This window comes from Lonchura striata, chromosome 5, assembly GCF_050655825.1.
Source record: "Lonchura striata isolate lonStrDom1 chromosome 5, ASM5065582v1, whole genome shotgun sequence".
In the NCBI taxonomy this organism is placed as follows: Eukaryota; Metazoa; Chordata; class Aves; order Passeriformes; family Estrildidae; genus Lonchura; species Lonchura striata.
The window spans coordinates 40,566,077-40,576,135 of NC_140707.1; the positions used below are offsets into that span (position 1 = coordinate 40,566,077).

Here is a 10,059-nt window from a genome sequence, read left to right on the forward strand (position 1 = left end):
TATGAAAAGTATTAATTTTTTGAATTTACATCATTGGGGAAGCAGCTGATAAAAAAACGCAATCTTTTTTTCTTATATAACAATGCCCGCTAATTTTTATGTAACTGAACAAATAATATGCACATGTAATATTAATATATCTCTTTATTTGCTAATGATTTTAGTTATCTCACATGAGATGTTGGATACCATTTCTCAGATTGTAATGAGTTACCCTTAAATCCAGCACTGGTTTCCATTTTTCACTAAAAATATTTTTTTGATTGTTATCTAGAAACACATGATGCCTGTCCTTTAGACATATACCTGACCGAAGCCAGTTCTATTGTCTTTTGAGGCCAGAAAATTCTGTGTTACTCAGATAAGCTAACCACTGAATAAATAGGTACTTTGAGATGCAGTATTACTTATTAACTTGTTTACTCTGTACAGTATGTTACATATACTTGTCAGTGTTTAACTTCTCTGGTGACTGTAACAGGAATTAATATTTCGTTTTGAAGAAAAGTGCCTCATACCCCAGTCATTAAAGTGAAAGGGAAAAAGAAATTATAAGAAGTCATAGGAGAGAGAGTGATAGTGTGAAACCTGAGCTATTGCTCAGACAGACTGCAAATGGCGGTGAGTCAGTTAGCTAAAGACAACATAGTGATTATGATTAGCAAACAGGCAACTACTGTTACCTACTGCCTGGAGAGAGACCGAGCTAGCTCAGCTCAGTGCAGTCACACTCCAGAAGCCAAATTTACATAAGTTTTGCTTGCTTATTAAAAAATGTCCACAGTGAAAGGAGTGTTGCTGGAACTGTGGAAGCAATACAAGGTGTTTGCTTGTCTGCTGCTTGCATTGGAGCTAGTGGGGATTGGCCCCTTCCCTTTCTCTGAAGAGAGGGAATGGCAACTCCCAAGGAGCACAAGCAGCTGTTACCTCCTGCTGGTGAGCAACAGCATCCAAATTAAATTTCTGCTTCCTCCCATTTACTTTCAGCAGGACCTCCTTTGTCAACAGGAAGGCACAGTCCTAACACTAACAACTTGCCTGACTTACCTCCAGGTCTTTCTTCAGCTGCACCAACATCTGTCATGCAAAAACAATTGTCATTGTAAAAACCATTTGCTTGTCCAAACAGTAGGGAAGGAGTGCATGTCCTCCCAGGGTGTAAGTGCAGAGAGCTCCCTGTGTGGGTGTACTGCACAGGTCTGATTGTTGGGACCCTAGCCCTGAGTGTTGCCTGCTGCCCTGGTGCGACAGGGGATGGTTGTCCCTCAGAGGAAAGTCAGTTTCCGAAAGTAACGATTGCCTTATCGTTTGTCCTCATTGCAGAACTACATCACTGTGGATGAATTGCGGCGGGAGCTGCCTCCTGACCAGGCTGAATATTGCATTGCTAGGATGGCACCCTACAATGGCCGTGATGCTGTACCCGGTGCCCTGGACTACATGTCCTTCTCCACAGCGCTCTACGGCGAAAGTGACCTTTAACTTTTTTCTGTCGCACCACACGCTCCCTCCCCTCTCCCCCGTCCAGTACACCCTATTTTCTCTTTGCAAAGCAACCTCTGCTCCGCTCTTTTTTGTGTTTTCCTGTTTTGCTTCAGATAACAGATCACATTTTTAAGTGGGGGGGAGGACACTGATACGGGACCGCCTACCTTGCCCTTGAAATAACAGTTTACAAAATTATTTTGTGCAAAAAAGTTACGTTTTAAAAATAACAGACATATTTTATTATAGAAAAAGGTATTTTTCTCCACCAGATTGAAACTTAAAAAGAAAATGTTAAAATATTGCACCAAATATTTTTTGTTGTGACATAGGAAGTCAAGCACAATGTTACATTCCATCCTTTCCAAAAAGAACCAAACTATGACAAAATTCCACTTGTTCTGTTAACTATTACATTTGCATATGTCTCTCTCATCACTTTTTTCTTGGGAGGGGGGAAGGCACACAAGTGCATGTGTTTGCTGGTTCACTCATTTCATGAAAATATTTTATGATAAACTTTTGAAATTGCTGTGTTTTCTAGGGAAAAAATAATGTACACAGCTCATGTTTTCATATTTAATTAAAAAATACAATACGCCTCCTATGTTTATCAGTGCACAACTTTTTTTGTTGCTGAGAGTTGTCTGGTTTCAGAACATGAAGCTTGAGAGTTGATAACTTTGATATTGCTTGTCACAAATCATATTAAAAACTTCTTGTGATAACAATTCTAGACTTTATTCATTTGTATAGTAAAGTAGTTTAATCTTATTTAGTTACACATGATAAGGAGAAATCCAAAATTAATGGCTTTAATTGAAGTTACACTACATTTAAAGGTAGCCCCATAGCCTTTTCATTCTTGCTGAATAATGTTGAGATTTTCACAGCTTAATGACCACTTTAAATCCCCAATACACCCCTATGTTTAGAAGCAATATTCTTGTTATTCCTTAAAAACCAGCACAGAATTGGTTACTAGAGCTGTGCAAACAACCACCCTATCTTAAACCATCCATGAAAAATTAATCTACTGTTCCATGCTCAATATTGAACATCTGACGGATTTTGATAGCACATCCTCTGACATGATAGGTTCCTCCAGGGGTTATCTTTGTATTGGACATACAAAAGAAAGCAGCCTTTAGGACAACTCCAGTGGCATTTTTATTGAGACATAAATTAACCCTCATGTATGTGTCCAGAAATTGTCAGAGGGAAGCAGCTAACCCCTTCCAGCCAGCTCATATTACAGGTGCATTTCCTGCCCTCCCACAGCTTTCTTAGCAAACACAGGGTTAGGAGCAATAACATTAAAATAACATTACTGCTTCATTACATGTTTCAAGTGTTTTATAGGTATAAGCACATACCTCTGTCTGTAGTCCCAAAGGCAGATTTTAATTTGAAGTAACAACTACAGGAATGGTGGATTTGCGGGCAGATTCACCAAGGGCTCCTTGGTAACATCAGGCCCTGTTCCCCAGGGCAGAGCCGAGTCCTGAGGAAGGTATTGTACATGGTGGGTGGGGTTCAGAACAGCTTTCTGGTTTATTCCTGACCTTCAGTAGGACACCATAATTACAGCAGCATGTTGTGATGTATTCCAGCATGACAGTATCTGCCTACTGTATGTGGAGAGGGGATGCTAATATCTGCTACCACATTTTCCAGCATACACCAAGATGTCTATTCTGCAGGCTGGATAATGAATTTACAGGGGGTATGCAAATTTATACCATTTAGCTTCATACATAGATGAGGCCGGGCTGCATTCACCACAGTTTGCCTTCAAAGGATACACTCTGTGTAACTTAGCCATAATTGTGTTGTTAATGAGGGCTGGAATTGTGCTGAAGCCCCCTGTGTTGAAACCCATGATACTGAGAAGCCTAGAGGTGTTGATATGAGTTGTCAGTAATGTAGGACTTGGAGCAACAGCAGCATTTAATCCACTTGATTTTCAGCTATGTCACTGCTATGTTGCTGCAAATGGGACTCTCCTCCTCAAAGGGATGATATACTGATTTCCATTGTCATTTTAAAGTACATTGCATGGTACTCATCTGTTTGAAAGCTAAAACAGCAGAGAGGATAACTAGAGGCCTGAACAGATAATTTATATTGAAGCTTGTGTCTGATTATCCATTGCCCTTGCTTTGGTAACCCTCTTTCCTCATTCACAGTAGCTGCCCTGTCCTTGGTCTGCTGCACCTGAAAAAGGCCATTTGCACTTTCAAAAAATTTGATTAAAAAAAAAAAATCAGTCTCTGTAGGTTGTACCCACTCCTAGAAGATGCATTTATGTTTTAATAACATTTTATTTCTTTATTTAAGCAATAAAACTGGGGTGGAGGAGAATGGGAATGTCTGTTGGGCTATTAAATGACCGCTGTCTGGAGGAAAGATCCATGTTATTTTGAAAAAGGGGTAGAAGAAAGCATAGCTGCCCTTTGGGCCATCACTTTGGGCCCAGGTCTACCACCACGGTGAGAATGAAGTCAAATTATGTTGAATGATCCTGGTGACAAGTGCTCTGCAAGTCTTTGTTTGGAGATTCCAGAATCTTCATAAAAATCTTTTTCTGAGCTGTGGCAGGGTTGCAATGTGTGACCAGGTTTCACACAAAACACCAGCTAGGTGTAAGTATTCCTAGTTTTATGACAGAAAGCAGGTGGCTCATCCTGCTGACACCACAGATTGGTGGCAATGTGTAGGCGTAGTCACATCCCTGCTGACATTACAGATTGGTGGCTCCAGCCTTGTGAAAGTTGGCACCCCAGCACTGTTTTGGCAAAACTGAGATATCAACAGCAATGGAAGGGTCTGGCCTGTTCTTCTGAATACTTGAATAGGGTTAAAAATATTGGCAATAGGTGTGTCTAAAATATACTGGCATGTTGCTTCTCGGGTGGAATAGCCTCTGACAAACTGGCTAGAGCTTACGTGACCTGCTGCAAGACATTTGCCTTCCTCATTTGCAGCATAAGATTTATCGTGTAATTGTGTGGCCTAACAGTCTGTGGCAGCTAGTATGCTGAAATGTGAAAGCAGCTTTTGGTATTAGGCTCATGGTTTTGCAGCTAACATGCCATTCTTTAGCCAAGGCCTGGAATCAGTCTTGAAGAAATTAATCTCTGAAAGCAGCCGTTTGCAGCTCAGTGACTGTCCCTTTGTCTGCCAGGAACAGAAAAAGTGGACAATCCACGTCAAGCTCACTCCTTCCATTCGGGGTAGACCATTTCTGTCAGTCTCCCATACTCAGTATTTCAGGTGTGGAAATTGAAATAATTTTTGAAGAAAGTAGCCAAGAAAGTTCTTTCATGACCTTTGATGTCTTTGGCTGCTGAGATCTCAATGACCTGCCTTATTCAGCCTGCTGATAGTACAGGGGCAGAAAGCACTTCAGTGCTCAAACAACATGGGTCTTGTCTTCCCTGCCAGAATGTCAACCACGTTTCCCAAAGCCTCTTAAATCTTGTGACCGTTGCAAGTCTTTGGTGCTGCCAGCATCTGGCTTGGAGCAGAATGCAGGAGCAGAGCCAGGAGTCTCAGAAGGCAATGAAAGGAAACTGGTCTGCAACCTTGAGTGAACTTGGTTTCAAAGAAATATTCATATATCCATGGAGATTCCATCCAGACGAATCAGACTGACTGGTCTTATCAGGGAAATAAAGGAGTGGGTGGGGGATTGTAATGGCTGTGAAAAGGAACAGCTTGAACTAAAATGTCTTTGTTAAGAAAACAGAATGCAAATATAATTTTCATACCACAATATGAAGATTATTTGTACAACATTACTTGTACTACAGATACTGAGGTAGGACAGACTATGAAAAAACTTAATCCTGTTGAAATAATTAAACTGTTGAGGTGATTCTGGCTACTGAAGGAGTTGCTACTGTGCAAACCCTTAAAATCCGCTGTATTAGCACTAAGCTGCTGGGAAAGTCTTAGCATAGTAAACATAGATTAACGAAGTCTAGGGCATATCCTGATGCAAACAGGTAATCAGAACATTCCTCAGCAGACACTGAGAAAATATGCTAAGTGCTACAGTCAGTAGAGAAGTCAGCCATTACAAAGGATGAAGTTGGATGATTGCATCTTGTACAGGGAGGCATGCTCTAGGGCTATTTCAGATAGATTTAAATCTCAGCAATTTAAACCCACTGAAAATGAAAGGAGAAAAATAATCTCTTCTATATTCTGAGGGCTCAGTGCTACTATAGACTAGATCTCACCAATAAGATATTAAAATAGATTCTTCCCATCTTTGAATACCATGCAACTGGCAGGTAATAGGGTCTCAGTTTTGTTCTGTGCTTTGACTTCTGGGACATACATGAAAATATGTTGGCAGAAACTACATTGTCTTCTGTCACTGTCTTACCTCTTCTCAGCAAGTCTCTTACACCTGCTTTCTATTAGTCAGTAGTTCACACCCTGGTGGCCAAGTCAGCATTCAAGCAAAATATTGAGGCCCTCTAGTTATCATCATGCTTCGGTGACCCCGACCCTCAGACTGCGTCTCTCACTGCTGCTGCAGCAAACATCTAGTGTTGCTCCCACTGTGCAGATAAAGAAGGCACAGGGGGAAAAAGGCCTAGATGTCTCTAGAAGGTAGAAATATGAAGCTTTTATTTACAGTTGCAATCCAAACTGGGGCTCAAGTCTGCAGGTATTGCTTACTAGGCTTCTCCCTGTTACACCTAAACCTTATCTGCACACCTCTGTTTCTAGTTTGGGGCATGTCTGGAGTGGGGGATTGAAACTATTGGACACCTGGTCCCATGGGACAGTCCCCTTGAGAACCCAAGCTCCCCTTTTGCAAACAGCCCATATCACCAGGGGCCACAAATCTCACCTCATGTAAAAAGAGCAGTACAAATCAGCAAGTCTGGCTGCTTCCTTTGCCAAGTTTCAAGGTTGGTTTGCCACCCCTTTGCTCCATAAAAGCCTAGTTGCCTAAAATATCTTCACATTAGAAGAGTAATGCAAATTCAACACTTCATCCCTCCTCAGGATGGACATCTTCTAGCCCTACACCCTAACCAGCAGGAACCCTAATAGACTGGGCCAGGGAGCATCTCCTCAGCCCTCATTCAGTCTCTCTCTGAAATAATTAGGCATTCAAGCAATAGAAGAGAAAGTATGAGCCCATATCCTCATGGTTTAAGCAATGGGTGTGCAGAAAGAATGCTGCATTTCTGTCCCTGACAGAGTTATCTTTTAGGTATTTTCTATTAAACAGCTACAGGATAAAGACCCATAGGATGGGAAACAGGCCCTAGCATGCCTCTCTCAGCACCCCAAGCACCAGGGCTCTCCTTACACATGCTCTCCCTCAGCTATCGGCTCCATAGTGGCAGAATTTGAGTGAGAGGAGCCTCCCTCCACCACCACAGGCTCACACTGTGGTTAGGACACTCTGGTGGGTGAGAGCCTGAATCTTCAATCTGAGGAAGACAGCAAACATGAGCTTCCAGAGTAATGAGTGTTTCAAATTATAAGCCATTTTACAGAATGCAACTGTTGGTCTGAACTTTGGCAGCCAAAAGTTAACTCTGGCAGCCCTAGTTAACTCTCATTACAAACACAAGTTGGCACTCTTCTTGGAGACAAGACCATCCTTTGAATCCCAGATGGAAGAAGGCTCTGACTTCCCAGCTGCAGGCAGATGCATTTATATTGAGCAGAGGCACGATATTCAGACCTAGACCTCTCACTAGTGCTTCCTAGCAGCACCTCACTCATTTGCATTTTCATTTGCTAGCATTTTTGGTCCCCAAATATCCTGCACAAGACCTAGCTTTACATCTTGGCTTGGATTCTTTCTGGATGGCTGGCACCTGTTAAGTGCTGCAGTGGTTTTTGTCTCCAGGGGTGACTTGTCTGTGGTGCTCTGAAAGGTTCATGGAGCAATGAACTGGCCCAGCTCTGCCACCTTTCTACTCTGAATGCTGCAGTCATCTTACAAGTAGTTAAAACTTTTCTCAGACCATCCAGACCATCCCCTAGATTCTTAATTGCTGCTGTGACTTTTTTGTATGACTTTGTGGCTTTCATTGTACAGATCTGCCTAAAAATAAGAACTACTTTAATCTGCAGAGTTAAGAAAGCAATTTATACCTTTATTATTAAGCACATTCAAGCATCATAATAATCATCATCACCATCACTTTAATGAAGACTTTCACTCCTTAATGAATAGGACATAATAATTAATCTGTGGTGCTGAGCCACACCATCCTGCTTTCTGGGACAGAGAAAATAAAGTTTCTTCTTCAGGGAAGTGAGAAAGCAGTTAATTTACCCCAGCAATAAACAGATTGCGGTTTTTAAGTGTTCTGATTCCAGATGAGTGCTTGTTTACATTTCTAGATATGCAGTCAGGACAGTAATAGTTCCCAGAGGGCTTTCAGATGTGCTTCTGAGAGACCAATCTTTTTGTGCAAGCCAAATAACGAGGGAACTAAAACTCAGCGTTATTACTGAAGTTGATTTTGCACGTGATAGCTTCCAGAAACACTACCCACACACAAGAGGCAATGCTGCAGATTCTCCAACTGATATATTTAATGCCTTTTAGCACCCATGCAGAGTGTCCACAGCCAAGAAAGGGAAAGCAGGACTCCAGCCTGGCTCAGGCACTCCTGGAGCAGCCGGAGCTGCGTTCCAAATGCACAGCTGCATTCTTCCCTGTTGACACCACCCCAGGGGCTGAAGAGAAGCAAGATAAAACCAAAAATCTTTAATATGGCTTCTAGCATGACTTACCTTCATTACTGCTAGTAACTCCAATCCCTATTACATCCATACCATTCCAAGACTGCCACTTAAGGAGCTTTTTTCTGCTTCTGAGCTTCTTAACACAGCAGTTCAAGCACACAGTCACACAGAGACTCTACTGCTGCTCCTGTAATAGTCCAGCTCTGCTGCTTACACGGAATTTGCACAAAAAAATCACAGCACTGCCTTTTGAGTGTCCTGGACTGCCTTATCAAATAAAAAAGTAAAGCAGCCTTACAACTACACATTGTATTCAGAGTTGTAAGACATACTTGCACCAGCTAAAGCTACCCACATTTTCTATTTTAACCACAGCTAGCTGTGTTCTGTTGTCACATTTCTCCATTTTCTTACCAATTAAGAGTTCACATCAGCTGCCTTGTGGAACAGTCAACATCATCCTGAGCTGCACTAGCTAGGGCATCACTGGAGGGTCAAGAGAGGTGATTCTGCCCCTCTACACAGCACTGGTGAGTCCACATCTGGAGTGTTACGGCCACAAAAGAGACATGGACTTACTGAAACAAATCCAGCAAATCACCACAAAGATGACTGTGAGACTGGAGCACTTCTCATATAAGGAGAGGCCGAGAGCTGGGATTGTTCAGCCTGGAGAAGGCTGAATGTATATTAATATCTGAATGGGAAGGAATGAAGAGGAGGGTGCCAGCCTTTTCTCAGTAGCCAACTGAAATCCATGACACAGGAAACCTAAAAACAGGAAAATACTTTTTTGTGCTCTAAGGGTGGTCAAACACTAGATCAGGCTGTCCAGAGAGGTTGTGGAACCTACATCTTGAGAGATACTAAAATGCTGTCTGGACATGGTCCTGGGAAATCTTGGGGGATCAGACCAGATGACCTCAAAGGATCACTTCCAACATAAAAAATTCTGTTTATTATACGGATGTTTAACGTATAGAGAGAGGGCAATAAATTTTTCCCTCCTAGAGAGGGCAATACATTTGAATTATGCCTGAATCTAACATACAATATCATAAGTGCAACTTAGATATTTACTCCAAGTTAAAACAGGAAGTCCAGACATGATGCTGTCAGACAAGGGGGGAAAATGGGCAAACCAAACTGTAGCTCTATTTTAAGCACTGGGGCAGTGAAGACTTGACTATGCTGCATTAACACAACAAATAATTTTCATCTTGGTCATCATACTGTAAACTGTCATTAATTACACAGTAAGAAGACCATAAAGTGAGTACAATCTGACACTGATAAAGCAGGAAAGCAGCGTGCGGCTTATTCATGGAAAAACTGCTCCGGCCATACAGGCCTGGAGCCTTCACGAGGCGCTTTTCCCCAGCCAAGGCTTCCCCCTGGCGTCAGCGACTAACAGCACAGCGGCGCTGTCCAAGGCAGCGACACTCGTGCCCAAGAGAAGATGGCGCTGAGGGCTGGGCACGCACCTCTGTGGGCAGAACCGAGCTGCCGAGTGCGACGCTCCAGATGGATTCTCTGGACGCGTGACTTTCCCCCTCCACTTGCGAAGCGGAACTGTTACCCGTCTGTTTTGCCATGTCTTAGACAAAGAGTCACAGGCAGTTCAGCCCGAACAGGCTACCCAGGGCAGCAAGGCCAGGCAGGACTGGGCTCCGAGGGTCCCGGTCCGGCGGGGGTGTCCCTGCCCGCGGCGGGCGGTGCCCGCGGGACGCTGGCCGAGCTCCCCGCCATTTCCCCCCGCGCCTACATCTCCCGTCGTGCCGCGCGGCGCGCTGCGGGCGGGGCCGCGCGGGCGGCTGTGCGCAGGCGCGGCGGTCGCGC

The 10,059-nt window shown here is 43.2% G+C and overlaps 1 protein-coding gene across 6 annotated transcripts in view; it reads left to right on the forward strand.

The window, feature by feature from the left end:
• The window catches only part of ACTN1 (actinin alpha 1), an 85,684-nt gene extending 83,592 nt beyond the window's left edge, over window positions 1-2,092 (forward strand). For all 6 annotated transcript variants that reach the window (XM_021537052.3, XM_021537055.3, XM_085582067.1 and 3 more), the window contains one exon: window positions 1,324-2,092. In XM_021537052.3, coding sequence (XP_021392727.2) covers window positions 1,324-1,482 — 159 coding nt within the window. In that variant the 3' untranslated portion in view covers window positions 1,483-2,092. The remainder of the gene's footprint in view (window positions 1-1,323) is intronic.
• Window positions 2,093-10,059: the final 7,967 nt, after the last annotated feature.